The 23,019-nt window shown below is 34.8% G+C and overlaps 1 protein-coding gene across 1 annotated transcript; it reads right to left on the bottom strand.

Annotated features, from left to right (window-relative positions):
• Nucleotides 1-2,867: 2,867 nt before the first annotated feature.
• Nucleotides 2,868-22,371, bottom strand: LOC133175247 (sushi, von Willebrand factor type A, EGF and pentraxin domain-containing protein 1-like). The gene is made up of 12 exons (XM_061310349.1): nt 22,239-22,371; nt 22,005-22,097; nt 21,674-21,903; nt 14,445-14,706; nt 12,458-12,637; nt 9,427-9,603; nt 8,560-8,739; nt 6,201-6,377; nt 5,297-5,470; nt 4,848-5,063; nt 3,384-3,560; nt 2,868-3,175 (listed from the first exon to the last, which is right to left on the bottom strand). The coding sequence occupies exons 1-12, from the start codon at nt 22,369-22,371 to the stop codon at nt 2,868-2,870; spliced, it is 2,307 nt and encodes a 768-aa protein (XP_061166333.1).
• Nucleotides 22,372-23,019: the final 648 nt, after the last annotated feature.

Here is a 23,019-nt window from a genome sequence, read left to right on the forward strand (position 1 = left end):
AAAAACCAATTAAACTTCTATACTTTAAACATTATACAGGTATTAAGGCTTGTACTTAACTCTTCTCTAGGTTACATTTCTGTCAGGGGCAGCTGGCCATTAACATTACCGAATATTAGTACTTCAGTAAAGTGAAAAATGTGATAATAACAATCTATAAACAATAGAAATCTGTGAACAGGACATAAAACATGGACCCCTGTAAATTCCAGAGGTTGATCAGGTGCCCATGAGGAGTAAGCATCTCCTATAGTCAATTTCCCCCCAAACATTAGATACTCAAATTTATTTCTGTAAGAAGCAACCACATTCTTGCGAATTCTTTCATTTCTTTGCAAACATTGTCCCCTCTACTATTAAATTCATATCAAACCAATGCTTTGTATATTTTATAATCTCTGATAAAGCTAGAACGTGCACAGATACAATAATATTTCGTGTAGAGCCAGCACATATCGCATGTACGGTAACTGTTCCCTTCCCCTCTAATTATTGGAATAAGTTGGAATTAATTTCCTTCGTCATCCCCTTGCTTCATAATGAATTATCTAATTATAACATGGCATGATTTAATTATGCTATAACTTTTTTTTAGCGATAATAATATTTGCGTTTTTACATGATAATATAGATTTAATCAAATACTTTTAAAAGTTAAGTTCAAAATGCACTACTTTATCAATACGCTAACCAGTTGATGAGGAAGATAGCGCTTAATTTTGAGTGCACTAACTTACGTTCATATTCAGTATATGCTTCAGGCCAAGGAAACAGAGTTTGCATTTAGAAATAGAGAACAAGGAGAATTTGCAGGGTGCTTTAATATTGCAGACAGTACTTTGATCGGATAAAATGCTAAGAAAACCAGCATGTGTAAGCATGACCATTTCTCCATTTTTTAATATCAAATTAATCAATTGGATTTCAAAATCGATATTCCATTTTCCAAAATGTACACACGTTTTTGTTCACTAGTCAAAACAGTTAGTAACGTCAAAGACTGAGATAGGATTTTCATTGTTGCGGATCTTGTAAAAGCAGTGTTATACGGTTAAAAAAATGAAAACAAAAACAATCGAATCCATGCTACTAAAATAATCATTAGAAAACTAAATGTTTTGTAGTACAGCAATTCTAATGAGAGGATATGGCGCCAGACCGAGTATGAAATGTATCCGGAGAGTATTTTTGAGACACTTATGCCGTTATGATTTTGATGTTACAATATTGTCAAGAGTGCTCCGTGGTGACAGAACATTGAGATTTTAGAATTATAGGAAACATGATTTCCATTGATTCACAAGAAATGAAACTCCAAACATTAAGGTCTTGCCAAAGGTCAAGATGTCCAAAAATTTATTTTTACTATAGCTCCAAAACTACGTGAGGTATAAAGTTAAAACTTTTACAGTTTATAAATATATCATTAATTAATAGATAGAAAGTATCACTTGAAAACAAATATTAAAAAAAATATATTTTTAAGAAAAAAAATTTCAAAAAAAATTGCATATTTTTAACAAAAATGCGCCTGCTTAATTCTGCACTTTTAATAAAAATCATCATTGCAGAAATAATGCACATGTATGTTTATCAATGAAGGGCAAGTTGGACGTGAATGGTCTCTGAAAGGCTGTTATTGAAAGCATGACATGTATAAAGACAAGACTCCTATAAAATCCGCCATTTGCAATGTACTCTTGGTTTCAAATCTTAACATTTGGACAAAATAAACAGGGAAAACAACTTTCCAGAGGCTATCGAAGTCCAACTTGCCCTTCATTGATAAACATATATTGTTTCTGCAATGATGGCTTTCACTGAAAGTACGGAATTAATTAGGTGTATTTTTAAAAAATATATGCATTTTTTTAAAAGAATTTTTCTCGATAAATTTTTTTTATTAAGTATTTGTTATCAAGTGATACTTTCTATCTGTTAATAAATGATATATTTATAAACTGTAAAAAGTTTTAACTTTATAAACCACAAAGTTTTGGAGCTATTGTAAAAATAAATTTTCGGACATGTTGACCTTTGGCAAAACCTTTAAAAAAATTTTACATATGATAATGTGCTGATTTCTTTTAAAAAAATAATATAGCAAAAACTGACACTGTCTGCGAACTTTTCGAACAGTCATCATATATTTATGAAATAACAGGACATCATGACCTAAGAAAAAACTTTAATTACAAGACAGACTATTGACAAATAAGTTAATGATACAAAGATACATGTATCAACAATGCCGTTCAAAGTTTCCATGGTCGATACATTGAATTTTTTTTTTGCAAATACAATCTGTCGTTGGGTCGAATATTGACTGATGTCTTTCATACAAATTATTAGACCATTATTTTCACACTGAATTTACTACGAATTTTTCCGTCTACCCGATTCACATTAAGGCACGCAGCGGGTGTGATTGGCAGGGGATGCTTACTCCTCCATGGCATCTGATCCCATCTCTGTTTGCAGAGGTCCATGTTGGCTCTGCTCTTTGTATTGCTTAAATACTACTTTTGAGAATTATCACTGTTCAACATCACATTTTATTTTCAATATTCTTTCAACCACTAATTTTCATTTTCAATATTCTTTCAACCACTAATATTTCACTATACATTACACTGCGTCTATGTTTCTTAAAGAATACATTAGATATATAAATCAATGGGATTTGATTGTCAGAAAAAAAGAAATAAAGAAATAATTTTAGAATATTTGAAATAAATAAAAGACTCATTTTAATCTCCTCATTTAACAAGCAAGCAAAATACTGAGTAGATGGTTTGTTTATAAAGGAAGTAAGAAGGTACATGTAACTGTTAGCACTCGCCGATAATTTAAAAACAAAGTAATTGTTATTTTATTTGTCTAGAAATAAGACGTCTTGTACACACAATTTTTACATGTCTAAGAGCTGATAATACATCAGGAACAATTATTAAAGCAGCCATAATTAACAGAAGTATCACCCAAACACTCCCAGAAGCATTGGTAGAAGGACGAAAATCTTTCACAGATATCTTTTTTCTCAGAGCAGCCGAAGTTTCTAGAACAAGAAGTTCTTCTCGCATCTTCTCGATCTCTCTGATCAGTGCTTTGTCACTAGTGTTTGTATACTTTGGCTCATGCACCATATTACAGGGACACATGCACTGTCCTAAAGCTGTCTCAAAAGAAGCAGTTATGAGAGATCTATATTTTTTTTACGATATTTTAGGTGGACGTGACTAAACATACTGGTAACTTTTGGATTTACATGCCATAAATTGACATATCTTATACACGTATTGTAAAATTAATTACGCTTGTGAGTAAAATTCATTTACTTTGGTGCGATTTTTCTTTTTTTTTTCTAGAAAACTTCTAAATACCTGTACAATTTGGAGGTTTTCCATCCCATTCTCCATAAGAAGTACATTTTCGCTGAAGACTGCCGTTTGCTAGAATATACCCTTTGTTGCATTTATAGCGCACTGTTCCATTTATAGATCGGTTTATGTGTGTAATTGTGCTATTTGGTGCCTCATCAAGTTCTGGACACAGGATTTCTTTGGTAGAAAATACAATTGTTTTAAAATCCCAGCTTTTCATAGATATATATTTTCATAGAGAATTCCAATTTTTTTCTATGTTAAGGCCCTCATGCGGCATGGTTTCAGACACTCCATATAAAAAAAAAGACACGCACAAAGAATCGGAAGCTCTCAAATTGATTTACGGTTATTCATAATTGAATAATAGTAGAGAATCTGTGAAATTAGATGCATACATGTACTTATACTTATTTCCAAAAAAAATCTTTCTACGAGAAAAATAGAATTATGAAATTTAATCGATTTTGATGATGATGAAGTTTGTGTTTTATCTTTCGGCTTGTGTCTGTTTATGTCAGAGAGTGAGTGTGTGTGTTTCTGTGTGTGTAGGTTTTTGAATTATAGGTGGACATTAAACTGTGAAAAAAAATTGGAATGGCATTATTTCATCTTTACATTCACCCACAAATTATCCTTTTATTCCTGTCTACCAGGATTCCGGATTAATCAATAATGAAATACAGGGTTGGGGTCAATTTATACTTTGAGATGTAATTAAATATGTACTTTAAAATACGTTGATAATTTTGTTAATTACTTGCAATTACAATTACATTGATTTTAACAAATGTAATCAAATACATATCAATTACTTTAGTTTTATTTCCAAAAATTTTGAAGAACATACACATGAATATTTTGAAGCTGCAATATTATTAAATTTGACCTTTCTTATTGCCCTGGGCAGTGCATTTATGTTGTACAAACATAAGGCATTTAGTTATTGAATAAAATCAAACTCATGACAACCAGTACTGATATGCATCATGACAAAACAACACTTTAAATATGTACTTGAAAAATAAAGTATTTGAACTGTAATTGAAATGTAATTACATAAATACAAAATACATGACATTTTTGGAATGCATTTAAATACATTCAATTACTTGTAATTGAAAACAAACTCAATTACAAATACTTTCAATTACTTTGAAAAAATGTATTTAAATACGGTAATTTACAATTACTTATTTCTATTACCCCAACCCTGTTGAGATACATTGAATATTTCTAGACTCTCTTTGTCTGTTACCAGACAGGGGCTAAACGATCAAAGTTAAAAAAAATCTTTGCTTGGTTATTTTCATGACCTTTTTTTAAACTGACATTTTTGAAATGAAGTTCAATTTTAGCTTCAAAATCAGTGAAACAATAACATTTCTTAGTAATGATTCTTGTTATTTTTCCTTCGATAACAAAAAGCTTTTGTTTCTCGTAAATACAGTTGTACATGCTCACCTGAGCAGCTGAATGGTGCCCCATCCCAACTTCCATTTACGAGACAGATGCGTTTGAAGATAAATACAGACGCCGCTATATAGTACCCGGGGTTACAGGAGAATGTAGCGATAGTGTTAAAGGGAACACCTGACATCCCAATATTCGTCATGGAGATGTTGTTCGACAATGTAACGATGCCATTTTCTGGATTTTCTACTACTGGACATAATATTTCTGTAAACACGAGTAAAGTTTAGGTAATAAGACAAGGTAATTAAATATGTTCATGTAATTTATCAATTTAATTAAAGGAAATTCTTTTTAAATAGCTATTCACTCATGAGTATTCATTGTAAAAGCATATATATTTCTCTCGCTCTTTCTTTGACTCTATCTATCTCTCTATAGACATTGGTATAGATGGAAAGAAAAAATATTTTGTTTACATTTAGAATGAGAGTATTTACCAGAGCAAATTACAGGGTCTCCATCCCAAGTTCCATTGTCCAGACATGTAAGATTTGAATCTCCACCAGATAACTGAAACCCGGGATTGCAGTAGCAGTAAGCTGTTCCACCTACAGAGGTGTTCTGGATGAGACCTCCATGTTGAGGAGGAATCAGTGATGGACAGAAAATTTCTGTAGGAAAACAAGGCTAGATGTAATGTCGCAACTAGCATTACTATGCAAGTTTAGTGGCAGTTAGCAGTTTTGTGTATATCGTGCCCTGGTTCTATTACTTATTAGGTTATTTGTTTTGTCTCGGACTAGAATGTCGCTCTGTCATTGGATAAAGGACGTCATGTGCCTGCAGTCAATATTTCTTTGGACGACGAGTAGCAAAGTTTGGATGGCAACATGACAGGTTGTTCAAGTCCATAGGCGCTGCAATCCCTATGTTTTGGTAGACGGAGTATTCCTTAGCCAAATTTAGTATAAGAATAAGGACCTAACAATTGGTATAAAATATGTCAATCAAATACTACCCTATGATAGGTTTTATTTGCTAACAATGTCAGTATAAAACGACAATTTACAAAATGCTGACCTTAAACGAGGTTGTTGAAATTCCTTTAGCATCAACTTATCTCTCAGTAGCCTGCCTCAGTTTCTAAATTGATCGTATTCAAAGCATGCTCTTGAGTGTCAAGTTGGGAGACATAAACATCAGTTGATAGCAGAATAGTAATACATGAATAAGAAAAGTTGACGATAGAACGGCTGAAGTGATCATACAGTTTAGTTTGTCCTTATCGTCAAGTTTTTTTTCTGTGATTGGGTTGTGTTAAAGAAATGCTGTACGCGCCCTTAATTTAGCTTTAACAAACCCTTGGTAAGACAAAACTACTAAAAATCAACATTGTAGTACCTGAACATACTGGGGGATCCCCGCTCCAAACACCATCCAACATGCAAGTTCTGCTCAGGTTTCCCGCGGAATTATGGAAGCCAGATAAACAGCTGTATTGTATGGTTCCATTTACTCCATTGTTTACTTCCACCACAATGGCATTCAAAGAAGAAAAAGTATCTGGGCACAATATTTCTGTGGAATGAATACGTTGAGATGCACACAACATAAGGTGAAATAATCTAATTAGCTAAGTTAGTCATGTTAATTTTACATGTGCAAAGAATTCTAGTTTTTCTTCTTTTTTAACAATTAGCAACCTTTGCATTAAGTTCTCACAGTTTACGATTTCAAATACCAAAACAAGGTCGAATAAGAAGTCGGTTTTATTAACCTTGGACACAAGACTCAACCTTTCTCAGAAAAAATATATTCAGATAAATGAAATTATTATGTCTAGTTTTCAGCAATTTTAGTCATATATTGGGACTTGAAGTCAAGATAGAAACTATATTGCAGAGGTTTAAAAACTGAAATTTTACTGTGACGTCATGATTTGGGACGACAATCTGTTCCCTAAACGCGGTTACATGCATGTATTCCAATTTAAAACGTTGTCTCTAAAACCATGAAGAGATCTACATCTATAATTACCAGTGGAGGTTTATTAAATGATAAGCTATTCAAAGTAATTTTGTTTTTGGGAATTTAAAAATAAACCTATATACTCCGATGTAAAACTTTTGATCCTCAAGAGACTCCACTCAAACCCCCCATGGGCTATAATTGAACCAACTGGAATCTATATTGCAATGTTAATAGACTGAGTGTTTCTTTCATTTTGGAAAAGGATATGTTCAAAGAATTTTTTGTTTATTTAAATATAAAACTTTGTTAACCTAGTGTTGACCAAATTGCTTCAGGAACAATGATTTGAACAAACTTACATCTTGATATACTTGTGGAGATTTCCATACTTATACCAGTACGACTAAGGGTTGCTCTTCTGTTTTCGACAAACAAGAAGTCTGTGAGCCAATGCTCACTAGTAATACCCCCGCTCTGATATGTATATACACTCTGATTTGAATATACACAAGTTCAGCAATGGACGGACACAGAGACGAATATGAAATTGACATCACATTCATATAAAAATGAAATCCACCACAATAAATGCTTCAACAAAGAGTGTGCTAAAATTTCAAGTATCTGCAATGAGTAGTTGCTGAGAAAACTGCGACGAAAATTTGTTATATATGGTACTGACGGACGCATGGATAAACAGGATATTGACATCAGATTCGCACAAAAATGAATCCAACCATATGGCATGTTTAAACAAAGTGTACTAAAATTTCAAGCATCCGCGATGAGTAGTTGCTGAGAATACTGCGACGAAAATGTTTTAGTTATGGTAGGGACAGACGCACGGATATACAGGAAGTTGACAGCAGATTCATACAAAAATGAATCCCATCATATGGCATGCCTAAGCAAAGAGTGTGCTAAAATTTCAAGCACCTGCAATGAGTAGTTGCTGAGAAAACCGCGACGAAATTTTTTTTTACGGATGGACACACAGACAGACAGACGGACAAGGGTAAAACAGTATACCCTCTCTTCTTCGGAGTGGGGGTATAGATATGATTTTTTTTCTATATATCCAATGTCGAACTTTCATGCCTTATTGCTACCTCACCCTAGCCCCAGGGGTGGTATTTAACAAACATGAATTTTGAAAACACTGGGATGTTTGTATGTTAAAATTACTTGGTGGAGTCCCTATGGTCATGAGTTTTTTTTTTAATTCTAGAGATTTTCCACAAATTTCTTTATCATTTCCCCTTGAAAGGCTTGTTGTCTTTAATCTTTTAAACTTGATCCATTACACCCATGTAAATTTGGTTGAAATTGGTCCAATAACTCTTTAGAAGTCAATATATATACATAAAAACCAAACAGATGACGGATGAATTTTGATCGTAAAGGCTTGCATGAACATTCAGCTCAGACGAGTAAAAACTAGACAATTTAAAACATATTACGCACGGGAACAGGTAGGAGGAGCTCCATTCCAACTTCCGGTGATAAGACACGTGAGAATCGCAACATCAGATAAGTTGAATCCTGGTGCGCAGGAAAATGCGGCTGATGCATTTACGGGCAAATGCAGCATCACAGCGACTTGTGTGAGGTGAGGATGCGTTATAGTTACAGTGCCATTTTTTGGATTATCAAGAATAGGACAAAATACCTCTGAAAAGTAAAAACATAATGGACCTTAAATTACCGAAGAAAATTCAAAGTAAAAAAATGATTAAAATTTCCTAAAACAAGGTAAGCATAGTTATAATTTGCTTTTAGAATGCATCACCTGAGCATGTTGCAGCACTACCGCTCCAATATCCAATGTCTAAACAGGTTCGAGTGAGATTACCCCCAGTTTTTACAAACCCTGGATTACAACTGTAAACAGCCTCATCATTGACAGATCTACCGGAACTTAAAACAACAGTGCCATCTGTCGGATCCGTTAACGCAGGACATAGAATCTCTGTGACACAAATGATACAGTTAGGTACATTCTCCATTTGATCTTTACAAAAATGCCCAGTGTATATATATTCATAAGCATACTATCTGTGATTGTGTAGAATCTTTATCATAATTATTGCCCTTGATATTTCATATACATGTGTAGATAGTTTTCGTATGGCATATTTTCCCTTCGAGTTATTTCACTTGGTCGCCATCTTGGAGGTCAAATTAGTGAATGTTCCTCTTTGAACAACCAATTTTAAAAATGTATCAGAGATATAAGGGCAATTTTTTTTAAATACTTCAATTATGTATTAAAAGAAGCTTTTGCTAACATATATTAATGGGGGGAAACTGTATTTTCTTCACCTTATTGTCCAGTATGACATGTTTAAATTGGTTGAATAATGAAGGAATCTGGGCTTGTTGACCTCTTGCTAAAATCGCGCCCATTGAAAACTATCCATACATTTAATCCAGATATACTTAATCTCTGGACGAGGGCACCTTTTACTGAATAGCATTCGACCAGGCCAATATTCTGCCTCAATTTGAGTTTGAACGAATAAATAACGAAGAGACAGTCTTTTTACTTGTACGAGAAGATATACATGTAGATGTAATTAAAAAGGCTTAAACGTAATACATGAAAAGTGTTTCATAATACTTCCAGGTAGCTACTGGCGTAATTGTTTACGATCACCTGAACATACGGGTGGATCCCCACTCCATGTGCCGTTTGGTAAACAAAATCTGCTTAGATTTCCCGCCAAAAGATAAAATCCAGTGTTACAAGAATATACCAATTCTCCGTCCACCGTCCTGTTTACAGATACAACTGTGCTATTTTCAGGAGCATCAACATCTGGACAAAACGTTTCTGTATGAATGAAAACAATAATACCTATCTGTAACTTCATTTGTTTTAGTGAAAATAAGTAAGTGCAATGATTTTAAAATTGGTTTATTTCTCATGAATCTTTTTTAAAGATGGAAAACGTTGACTTATTCTTGAGCTCAGAAAATATGAAAATGAAATGACGTGAACTTTTGTTTAAGGACAGATGATACAAACAAAAAATGAATGTCTGGATTGGTATATATTTTAACCTATTCTGGTTGTAAATGATACGAATATTAAATTTCTAAAAGTTGAAGAAATTTTAAATTTCTAGGATGTCTTTCTGCAACCATCCTTATTAATCTATGCAACTTTTTTGTCTCTTTAAATCACATTTTTGTGAAAGTTTGAAAAAAAATCTATGCGGTTAAGCTTATTCATTTTACTTATATAAATATGACCTAAGTTTTTTTTTCATGGTTTTTGATAAAATGTTGTTTGTATCATCTGTCTTTAAGAAGAGTATTCCTTTAAGTGAGTATTTCTTATTAAATTATCCCTGTTTACATGTACTGTATGATGGTTGGATGAAAAATGTTATATTTTAATTTTTTACGGAGCAACTGGTCCAATTTCAACTTTAAATAATGTTTATACATCACAAAGGTTGAATTGAAGCTGTATAGGGATCTTAAGGAATTTAATTTATAAAATTGAAAGGATATAATTTCTTTTTCAAAATTGTCTTAAAAAAAGAAGGTTTAGAAGGAAGCATTTGGTCTCCAAAACATGACCCATGGGGCTAGTTTAGAGCCCAACTGGGGGTCAATGTTTAATCAGAAATACCTAAGGAAGTATTAATTGATTGTATGTTGTTTTACGTCCCATTCGAGAATTTTTCACTCATACAGAGATGTCACCATATACATGTACCTGTGAAGAGTTTCAAATTTAAACCTTTACTCGGCACTCAGGGCCATTGAGCAGTGAGGGTTCTTTATCGTACCAACGCCTACCGTGACAACAGGCCTCGAGTTTTAAGGTCTCATCCGAAGGACCCGCAACTTTCACTTCAAAGTGCCGAGCGCTAGGTGGAGGAATAGTTGCTACCTATTGTTTTTATCGACTTAGGTCAGTCGCGGCAAAGGAAGTATTGAAGATAGAACATTATACAGAGATACATCTTTTAAAATCTTCCAAAGAACAATAGGACAACAATTTTTCAAATCAAAATCAAAGCTTTTTCATTTTCTATTTTGTGTAGCTTCAATTTCTTCAAGTCATCATTAAAAATGTCTTTTCTAAAAGCAGGACCATATTTTGTCAAAATTTAATTGAGAGCATTTCTTTAGAGGGGCGTTGAAGAGATCCAATAGTTTAAGAAAAATTCAAAAGAACAGCAAGGTAATATAATAGGTCAAATAAATATACAAGTGTTATGAAATAGAATTAGCATTGTGGATTGAAACAGATCTTGAATCATCCAGTCGAATCACTTTATATGTAGCCAATCAGCATTGACATTTCAGCCTACCAATTGTTTAGAATTACTAACTAATCAGTACTAATGGAGCAGATGCAAAATAATGTAAATACAGGGGCCCATCTAAGTCTCGTTTACTTTGGTGTAATTAGGTGACTTGGTCTAGGTGCTTTGGCTGTGTCGGGGAACAACAGAATTGTTTGTTAGACCACTCAGCTCAGGGACCTAGTTCCCTAGTGTCTTTGTGACTAGCTATAGTGTCTCGGTGACTTTATTTTGTGTCTGTAACAAAAAGTAATAGAGTGTCTTGGTGACTAGCGATAGTGTCTTGGTGACTTTAGTTTTTGTCTCTGTGACTGACTTCAGGGTGTCTCTGTGGCCTTGTGATAGGGTGTTTTAGGTAGTTGCAGGCTTAGCTGCAGTAAGTTCTGTATAGCGTATATAGCGTTATGGTCTTACATTTTAGTCTTTGACCATCACGCCCCATAATGCAAATTTTGTGCAATTAATGGCGCAAGATTTTCTGCGCACGGCTGGGGATGTATTTCTCCACTTTCCAGCATTGGACAATCAACTACCTTTCATTCCCTAATTCTAGACTTATTCCATTACCAAAAACTGATGTTTTATACACCTCTTTACCCTTTATAGTCGTCTCTGCAGACCAATAAACTCGTTTCTGCCATCCGACAAAAAATTCAAAATAAGAGTTTATTGGTCTGTAGAGACAACGTAAATTGCATAACATTTGCATTACTGGATAGCGTTATAGTCAAAGACTAAAATATAAATTTATAATGCTACAGTTCTGCAGCTATTGCAGGCTGTGTCAGGAAACAACAGAATTCTTTGTTCAACCACTCATGTTAAACCACTCATGCAGTCTGCAGAATCAGGGATAAGTTTATAGAGTTAGGTTGGAATCATTGATTTAATTGTAGTTGATTCTTTGTTATAATTCGTTATTGCTTTGTTTGACAACCATTATCCTGATAGGACCTAGGATAACTTATATTACAGATTTCAGTCAGTTTTCTACAATTGAGTGTAATTTTGTAGTTAAACAAAATTATTTTTGATTTAATATAAGCGTGATTCTTAGGAAGGAAACATAAGCGGAGGACTCAATTAATAAACATTTGTATTGTTAAAAAGTACACAAGCATCATTAATGAGAACTTAATTTGTTTAAATCATGTCAATGGGGCTAGGGTGAGGTTAAAATAGGGGCATAGATACATTTTCATAGACTTCATTAAAAAAGCATTATAATTTATAAATTTGACACCAATACTCATCAATATAAGGGTATAGAGAGAGAGAGAGAGAGAGAGAGAGAGAGAGAGAGAGAGAGAGATGCCCTCAATACACATCTGAGTCATAATTCAAGAAATATTGAGAGCATCTTACCAACACATTCTGGTTCACTTTCCTTCCAAATTGCGTTTAATTGACAGAGTACCGTCTGGAAACTGCTATTAACAAAATGGTACCCATAATCACATGTTACTTTCTCCTCCGTACACGGCCGTACCATGTTTCTTTTGATTGTAGCTTTCGCTAATGTTAAATCTGTTTTGTTGCATATACCTAAAATATGCGCTTAAAGTTGTGACACTTGCGAATTCTTTTTTTTTTTTACATATTATCATTCAATATACCGGTACGTCTCTCTTACATTTATACGGAAGTCCGTTGAGGCCAGTTCAGGGAAAGAAACATTTTTATTGCGTTTAAAAGCAATAATTATTGCATTTAAACGCAAAATATTGCGATTAATTGCAATAAACGTTGCGTTTAAACGCAACAGATTGCGTAAACGCAATACTTTTTGCTTTTAAACGCAATAATATTTTTGCGTATAAATGCAATAATTTTTGCGTTTAAACGCAATTATTATTTTGCTATTAAACGCAATACATTTTCGATCAAACGCAATAAATCTTTGTGTTTAAACGCAATAATCTTTGCGTTTACACGCAATAATCCTTCATTTTAAGGATTTGTTTGCATTTAACACAATAATACTGTTGTTTCAAAATCAGACATTAATTACCTAAAGCTTACAATTACTAGGATACGACACTTCAAAAAAGAACTATTTGGTTCTGTGACTTTTTGCAAAATTTTCCAGTTTTTAAAAATTGTAGTAAAACAATGGCATCTTAACAACCAGAGTATCTTAAACGTATTATAACCCAACATTCTTAATGAAGCCTATGATCAATTGCTTACGTATACTAACAACTAATTAAGAACGTTTCAGTGGTATTAATAGCCCCTGTCAATTTGGTAGTGCACATCGATCAATCTGTTTTTATTCGATTTTGATCTCATATGATTCCATCGCCTATGTACTCGTGTTTACTGTATGCAACCATAGGAAAGGTTGTAAATATACATTTAAGTTTAAATATTTCATTTAATTAAGTTTAAACACTTCTGTTGTACGCAATTCCAACATTTCATCCGTCGTTTCCTGAACCTCTTTATACATGCAGGAATAAAACGTGGGGGATATTTTTAAAACCATTTTTTCTTAATTCTTTAGCCTTCTATTAAGAAGATCCATTCTAATTGTTTACAGAAATTGTTAAAAAGTAGACAAATAACAAAATAGAAAATGTGATTTGTGATTGTAAGCAATTGACCAAATCTTCATTAAGAGTATAGAGATCTAATAAGTTAAAGACATGTCTTGTTGTAAGGTTGCCTTTGTTTTTATAACCCAACATTTTTTTTCTCTTCTATAAATTCATATCAGTGATTTTTCCTTTCAGAGAGCGTTTGCTCGGAGCAATCTGATTTTATAAAGCTAGACAATGCACAATTTCTTATAAGTAAAAAAGAAAAAGAAATAAAAGATAGTATGGTTGGGTCCATTGTTTGATACAAATGATTGCCTTTAAACACAAAGATTATTGCGTTTAAACGCAAAATTATTGATTTAAACGCAAAATTATTGCGTTTAATCGCAAAAGGTATTGCGTTCAATCGCAAAAGTAATGCGTTTAATCGCAAAAGTAATGCGTTTAATCGCAATCACAATCTTTTGCAATTAAACGCAATGTGTTGTGCGCAATGATTATTGCGATTAAACGCAATAATTTTGCGTTTAAACGCAATAATTTTTTTTCTCTAAACTGGCCTCAACGGGCTTCCGTGCATTTAGAGTGATTGTGAGTTTAAAATGCTGTTTCTTTATAAAATACTGAAATTTAAAATAGTACTCAAAAATTTTAAGTTTCGTACTTATCTTACATAAAAATTAAATATATGTTAAGAATATTTACTTATAAAAATAGCCAAGGTGTATCAGGAAATTTCAGCGTAGTAATCAAAAAACTTAGGCCTATTTCCGAAAATACATTCGCGACATGTGATTTAAGAACTTAACCTCTTGACATCATTCCAAGGGCGATAATGTCAATCTCCACGTCATTAGTTTGTTGGCTATATTTTCCGCCTCCCCATGGACTATCGATATCAAAAACAAAAGACCTTGAGGTAGGCTTGACCCTCCAGACGTACACCCCAAAATTGTTGTAGCCAAATACCAGACCCGTGTATCTATTTCTTGTGTCATAGCTCCCAGATGTCACTACTGAACCAGCGCCATAAAATGAGAAACCTACGTTTGGACCATCCACGGGTCGAATCTGTAAACAAATTATCGTTACATGTACATGTACATAGGCTTCAGAGATATGTATGAACTATTAATTTTTGGAAATTTGTCAAGTTCTATCTCAGTGTTTTGTTCTGTTAACAAGAATGCGCATTAAATATTTAATAAGCAAAAAAATAATGCGAAGTAAAAATAATGCGAATTAAACTACTGCGAATTAATGCCCTGTTCACACGGAGAGTTTAATTCAAATTAAACGTTAGTTTCTACGAATTATATTTGATTCGCGTTCACACAGAGAATTTAATGCGAATTAGTTTAATTCGAATTAATTTACTGCGCATCAAATTACTTCGCATTAGCTCTGTGTGACCGCTAAGCGAAGCTAATGAGAATTAAATTTTGACGCATGCGTAATGGCAAAATTAAGTCATATTCCACAATCATGTCGGTGGTCAAATATAGGTACGTGTGTTATTTTTTAGTGAAAAACAAAGGAAAATTATCTTAATCACTAAAATGTGGACAAACACTATGAAATTATGTCAAATGGATTTGCTCTACATAAGGTGACGTGATTTGCATATGACGTCATAATAGCCTTACTAAATAGCCTTACTGTAGAAATAAAATTTTAATTCGCATTAGTTTACTTAAGAAATAAATAACAAGTTTAAAAACCTCAATGGGAATTGAAGTGGGTCGGTCACGTGATCAAATCCTGTGAAGGCCGAAGGCCTTGTCAGAAGATTTGATCACGTACCGACCCACTTCAATTCCCATTGAAGTTTTTAAACTTGTTATTTATTACTTATATATACATTTGAGACGGACAATCGAATGTAATCGAATATAAATATTGCACTAACTGTACGTCGTAGATTTTGCTAGGTGTAAATCGGCTTGAAAAGCGGTTACGCTTCAAATTCATCTGGCAAAGGATTCTGTTTTGAAGGGAATATTCTGTGAAAGGCTACTTGTGATCAATTATAGTGAGCATATTGGTGTCTGGGAAATTCATGAGAACCCATATTCGATGTTAAAAAAACACATGTTTGATAATAAAAAGTTGGTGGAATTTCGGTCGGAAATGGATGGATGGAGACACTTGTCTGGACCAGATAACTTGAAATCAAGTACAAAATTTGATCAAAAACATAAAATCTACGATTTCAGTCAGGCATATTTATTAATTTATGATGTTGACATGGAAACACTGGCGACAGCTTACTGTGACAGTATTCTATATATGTATAATGATTACTCCCTATCATTATTATGCATGATACAATGACTGCTCCCTTGTCACGTGTTCAATAAAAGTGGAAGCCATGCCAAAGCCATGCTTGTTGTTCCTCATGAATTCAAGAGTTGATTTATGAACAAGTACATCGTGAAACATGGTGTCAGAAGTGTTTACTAAATCTTTATGGTGAGTCAAACGTCTTGATTACCTGTCATTTGTTTAAATTGCTCCAAATATTGAAGAATCTACCCGATTTTCCTTTGGATCGAATTTCCTCTGTTCGTAACAAACAATGCCTGAAGAGAATGAGCAAGTTGAAGCAGCACCTGCTGCAGTACAAAATTTACATGTTTTTCCTATGAATATACCATTTCCTAAGCCCTTAGATTTGAAAGGTGACCTCGCTACCAAATAAGGAAACATTTCAAAAGAGTGTTGGAAAACTATGAGATCGCTACGGGGTTAAGGGAGAGAGATACCCAACTCAGATGTGCAACATTTCTCACTTGTCTAGGATCTGATGGTTTACGCGTTGTAGATGGACTAAAATTTGATACAGATGACGATAAGAAAGATATTGATAAGGTTATTACAGCACTTGACACTTACTGCGTAGGCCAAACAAACGTCATATATGAGCGTTACACATTTAACTGTAGAAATCAGGAACAGTCTGAACATATAGATGCTTATGTTGCAGAATTGCGTACACTAGCGAAAACATGCAAATTTGGAGACATGGAGGATGAGATGATAAGGGATCGTATCGTTATCGGAGTTCGAGATAACCATACCCGTAAAAAGTTGTTACAGGAGAAGAAACTGGACCTTCAGTGTTGCATAGATATATGCCGGTCGAATGAGAAATCTGAATCTCAACTCAAATCTATTGCAGATGTTCACCATGTCAAGGTCAAACAGAAAGTGAAACAAGACAATCATGGTAAAAATGAGAAACGTAGAGACAACCGCACACAAACCATACCAACTGTTCAGACTTGTCGTTACTGTGGGAGAACACATCCGCGCAGTCGAGAGAAATGCCCAGCGTTTGGACAGACTTGCAACTTATGTGGCGAGCAGAACCATTTTGAGAGGAAATGTCCTAAAAAATAGCCTCCCAGAGCAAAACATCATGAAAAACGTCGTGGTACATGGAACCGCAGAAAGTTCCAAGTTCATGAGATTGAGACTCGTGAAAGTGACTCATCAGATGAACTCGTTCTTAGTATTGAACAAGTGCACTCGCTATCATCAAAACGTCATACGGCTGTTATGAATATCCATGATAAATATGTGGAGTTTCAGTTGGACAATGGGTCTACAGCTAATATCTTGTCAGCTCATGTGTATGTACGTCTCACAGGTGACAAAGAACTCCAGAATCTTAAGAAAAGTGATGTTACCCTACAGATGTACAACAAATCGGAAACCAAGGCTTTGGGCACCATTAGAATGTCTGTTCGAAATCCGTGTAATGGAGAGAAGTATAATCTAGAATTCGTTATTGTGCCAGGCAAAGAGCTACATTGTATTTTGGGTAAGCGAGCTATTGAAGGAATGGAACTTATTACTGTACATACTGACAAATTCCTCACAAAGACACAAGTTCAGAATGACGTCATTTCACAGATTGACATTAAAGAAGAAATAAATGAGAAGTATGCAAATGTGTTCAAGGATCTAGGTAAACTGGATGGCAAGCTTCATTTGGAGGTCAAGGACAGTGTGCGACCTGTACAGTTACCGCCTAGGAAAATACCGTTAGTCTTGAAACCAAAAGTGAAAGAAGAGCTAAACCGACTGGAGAAGTTAGGTGTCATTAAACCAGTTAACACACCAACCGACTGGGTATCTGCCTTAGTGGTGGCACCTAAACGCACGGTGACATTCGCCTATGTATTGACCCGAAACCACTCAATGAGGCATTAATGCGGAACAATTACCCAACACCTACTATAGAGGATATTCTACCAGAATTGCATCAAGCTCGTATATTCTCCATTGTTGATGCAAAGGATGGTTTTTGGCACGTTGAGCTTGACAGTGATAGCAGCTACCTAACTACATTTGCTACGCCATGGGGCAAATATCGCTGGTTAAGGATGCCATTTGGTATCTCTGTCGCACCTGCGGAGTTCCAAAAAAGAATGGACGACGCCTTAAGTGGCATTCCAGGTATCAGACCTATACACGATGATGTGTTAATTTACGGATGTGGTGAGACAGATGAAGAAGCTGAAAGGGATCATGATGTGAAATTTCGAGCCCTAATGCAGAGATGTAGGGAGAGAAACATAAAGCTTAACCAGAGTAAGATGAAACATAAGCTTACATCTGTTACTTATCTTGGATATGTGATCAGCAAGGATGGGTTGAGTGTTGACCCACAAAAACTCAAGGCGATACATGAAATGCCTACCCCAGAAGACAAGGCAGGAGTTCAGAGATTATTGGGAATGACAAATTTTGTGCAACGTTTTGCACCGCAGTTGTCTGAGATCACCAGTCCACTTCGAGATCTTCTGAGAGCAGAGACTCATTTTGCATGGGATCCGGATATCCACGGACAAGCATTTGACAAGGTCAAGGACACCTTGTCTCGTGCACCTGTTCTTAAATTCTTTGATGCAAAGAAGAAACTGACTTTGCAATGTGATGCTTCTTCTACTGGACTAGGTGCATGCCTTATGCAAGATAATCATCCTATCGCATATGCTTCACGTTCACTGACAGCCACAGAACAGAACTATGCACAGATAGAGAAGGAGACTTTAGCCGCAGTGTTTGGCATGGAACATTTTGAAAATAATACATATGGACGACATGTTATGATACAGTCGGATCATAAACCCCTAGAAATCATTGTACGTAAAAACCTGCATAATGCACCCAAGCGTCTGCAGAGAATGCTATTAAGATTGCAGAAATTTGACTACAGCATTGAGTACAAAAAGGGCACAGAGATGTATTTTGCTGACACTTTAAGTAGGGCCTATCTTATTACTGACTCTGATTCAGTTGAAGAGAACATGCATGACATACACAGCATCAACCACCGCACCTACTTAGCAATAACTGATGAACGATATTCACAGATAAAGGAAGCTACAGAAATAGATGAAGCTCTACAGTTGCTGAAGAAGATCATACTTGATGGATGGTCTCACTCTTCGAAAGAAGTCCACCCGGATATACAAGTGTATTTTCCGTTTAGAGAGGAGTTAGTCGTTCAAAACGGTGTCATCTACAAGGCCGAGCGAGTCGTTCCTAGATCTATCACACATAGTATAGTACAGCGTATACATAACTCTCATATTGGTATCCAAGGATGTATCCGTCGTGCCCAGGACTATGTCTACTGGCCAAATATGTCGAAGGACATTGAATCGTACATTGGTCAATGTGCTGCATGTAATACTTACCAGGATGATCAACAGAAGGAGCCTATGATCAGCCATGAGATTCCTATTCGTCCTTGGCAAACAATAGGATGTGATCTGTTTGAATGTGAAAGCAAAGATTACCTCATGCTCGCAGATTACTATTCAGATTACTTTGAGGTGGAGAGACTTCACAGTAAAACAGGAAGTTCAATCACTCGCATGATGAAATCACAGTTCGCACGTCATGGAATCCCAGATAGAGTAATATCGGACAATGGACCGCCATTTGGAAGTCGAGAGTTTGCAGAATTCAGTAAAAGTTATGAATTCGAGCATGTTACATCGTCCCCTAGATATGCACAATCTAATGGCAAGGCCGAGAATTAACTCTGTAAAGATTGCCAAACGGCTTATTCATAAGTGTGCAATGGACGGTAAAGATCCATTTTTGGCGCTTCTGGATCTACGCAATACGCCTACTCAAGGAATAGGCTACTCACCTGCACAACGGATTTTTGGTAGACGCACCAAAACGCTATTACCAGTAGCTGAACATCTACTCAGACCACGTTATGCTGACCGCACCAGGGAAAAACTCTATGAACGCAAGGAACGTCAGACATACTACTATAATCGAGGAGCTAAGGAGCTGAAACCCTAATCAGAAGGAGATACCGTTAGTATTAGACCTACAGGAAATAAAAAGGGATGGAAAAAAGCATTTGTTCAGGAACAGAGTGATATACATTCATACAAAGTGACAACCGAGGATGGTCGTGTATACCGACGCAATCGACGTCATCTCCGATTTAGTCGAGAACCATTCCGCCCTGATCATGAAAATTCAGAGCCTGAACTGTTGACTGATCAATCACAGTGCAATGATGACCCAGTTCCTATAATAGTCAGTAATGAACCAAAACCAGCTCCACCAACATCAGAATTACGCAATACACAAGATTCCGTACCTGTTCAGCGTCCCAAGCAACCAGTATCATCAAGTTCAATGAAAACACGTAGTGGTCGTGTAGTTGTGAAACCAAATGCGTTACCATGATGTGTAGGGCAAAGGTAGATAGTGAAAGAGGTAATAAAAACTCCTCTTCTACCTATTTCTAAGTTTAGCTTAGACTTCATTGTAAAGGAAGACTGTGTTGAGGGCATAATAATCCCTAGTCTCCTTAACAGGGCAAATAGCCTTGTATTTGCTAGTCAGTCTTGATTGTTATGAAATCTTGTTTCTCATTCTCTGACATAATATTGCATGTTGAATGTACAAACTGTTTGTTTAATGTTTAATTATTATAGTGATTTGGTCATGGTTTTCAAACACTCAAATGGACAATCATTCAAGGACAGTAAAGTTTCAGTATTAGCAGAAATTTGTAAACTTAACATTTTAAAGAAAGGGGGATGTGACAGTATTCTATATATGTATAATGATTACTCACTATCATCATTATGCATGATACAATGACTGCTCCCTTGTCACGTGTTCAATAAAAGTGGAAGCCATGCCAAAGCCATGCTTGTTGTTCCTTATGAATTCAAGAGTTGATATATGAACAAGTACATCGTGAAACACTTACATTGTTAAGACAACGTCACAACGATCTCGATGATGGAGGTGTGCCTACCGAACTTCCAAAGCGCAGTGTTTGTCAGCTGTTTGTGGCGTGATTGCATTACATTGATGTTTTTCAGCAGATTTTTAAATTTATTGTGAGTAAAGTTTAATGAAAAAAAAATTATTATCACAGAGGTCTGCGAGAAAAATAAGGGTAAACGTTGAGACTATGCAGCTCAGACATGAAACTTATAACACGTAGTTTTCTATTCTGTATGTAAAATCGATCAAGAACTGTATTAAATACTCGTTTACATTGTAAATAAAATGATTATTATTTTACTTGCGTATTTTGTACATTTTTATGCATGAAAAACATGCTATATTGATAAGTAAGTCCTTTTATGTAGATATTGCTGCGCTGCGTGATTAGGTCACGTAATGACCTATGACTTTCGAAAAACTTCATACAGGTATGAAGATATTTGCTCTCTGCATGTTTATATAATACAGAGATACCACAAATGTATATATTTCGCATTAGCTATCGTGTGAACACAGTTTAATTCACATTAGTTTAATTCGCATTATTTTACTTCGCATTAATTTACTGCGAATTAAACTCTCTGTGTGAACAGGGCATAAATTGCGTTCACATGGCAGTAAAATGCAACGTAAACTAATGCCCTGTTCACAGGGAGTTTAATTCGCAGTAAATTAATGCGCAGTATACTAATTCGAATTAAACTAATTCGCATTAAATTCTCCGTGTGAACAGGGCACTAAATGAATGACGTACCTTCACCATCACAAGAGAAGCTTCGGTTACCACTTCACGCGTGAATATCATCTTCGGACTTGTTTGTACAGATACTGCAATGTCTGTTGTCAATGTTTCTTTCCATTGACATGTGTTCACTGCATTGTCAAAAATCCAGGCAAGAATCCTGACTTTCACTTCCGAGGACATTAAACGGTTTGATGGATAGTCTCTGTCTCCCCATCCGTCTGCTGCACTAGTTATCGGATCTAGCAATTATTGGAATATTTCCTTATCTTTGTATGATATATGTTATTATCATTTTGTTATACATATAATCGAAAGCTAGAAGAAAAAAATGTTTTCTTACAGTTCAGTTTAACCCACAGTCGAACATGAGAAGCATTGTATGCAAATGACAGTCCACCAGCTTGTTCACCACAACCAAGACATCCCGGAACGCCTATGTCAGATGAATTAATAAAAATAGAGATTTATAAAAACGAAATAGTGACTCCTCTCTTCAATTTTTGCTTGCAGAAAATAATTCAATTTTATTAAAGTTTTGTTTGAAAATTAAAGTGAACAATTGCTACAAAACTACCGCCTCCTTCCGAAATAAGTCCCGGCATTTCGTCCAAAATTGTTATTGGTTCAGCTTGGACTACAATCATATCTGGATTTGAAGTCAAATTGATGGGCACCTCTAATTGAATTTTATCTACAAAGTATGGCATGTCAAACGTTGCAATATTCGACCTTTTCCATTTGTAATGTATAATTTTCCATTATTTTCTATTTGTATTGTAAAAAATACTTTTTTATTTGCATTATATAGTCGAATAATGCAACTTTTGACATGCAACACAAAAGAAAGATGAATTTTATTTTCTTTTTGTTTGCCAAAAAAAAGCTGAGAAGTATATATATTCGTTTTGTTTTTAATCAACTTTATATCCATTTAGGTTTTTATTTGCTTTGCTGCAAGGACTTTAATAAATTGTTTGAAAAAAGTTCTTCCTAGGGATGTTAAGTTTGCCGATAATTCATATTTTAATATTCAATGAGCATGTTAATATATTAGAATAATCGAGGAAATAAATAAGTTCTGATTTATCTTCATATGTGTCATCCTACCCTCATGATGCAATAGGTTTTTGACATTGGTATTAGGAAATAGAATTGGATGTAGACCTTTGTATGCATACTGTAAGGAATTCTACGTGTTTGTCAATGTTTGAAATAAGTATATAGATTTGAAGTGTATACAACCAAAACATAAATTTGAAAAATGACATTTTGAAGCTCCAAATGATGAAACCAATCGTCTTAAAAAAGGCTTGATTGTTACAGTTTTGTTAAATATACTGCTTGGGTTAAAATAT

This window comes from Saccostrea echinata, unplaced genomic scaffold (genome assembly GCF_033153115.1).
Source record: "Saccostrea echinata isolate AGI-Se365-2 ecotype Australia unplaced genomic scaffold, CSIRO_AGI_Sech_v1 ptg000062l, whole genome shotgun sequence".
In the NCBI taxonomy this organism is placed as follows: Eukaryota; Metazoa; Mollusca; class Bivalvia; order Ostreida; family Ostreidae; genus Saccostrea; species Saccostrea echinata.

Excerpts from the sequence above, each read along its gene's own strand:
- LOC133175247 (XM_061310349.1), bottom strand. The coding sequence starts at position 22,371 with ATGCCATACTTTGTAGATAAAATTCAATTAGAGGTGCCCATCAATTTG. Across the intron at positions 9,604-12,457 it reads AAGTGAACCAGAATGTGTTG|AAACGTTTTGTCCAGATGTT; the intron begins GTAAGATGCTCT and ends TCATTCATACAG. Across the intron at positions 6,378-8,559 it reads TAGTGCTGCAACATGCTCAG|AAATATTGTGCCCAGATACT; the intron begins GTGATGCATTCT and ends TTCATTCCACAG.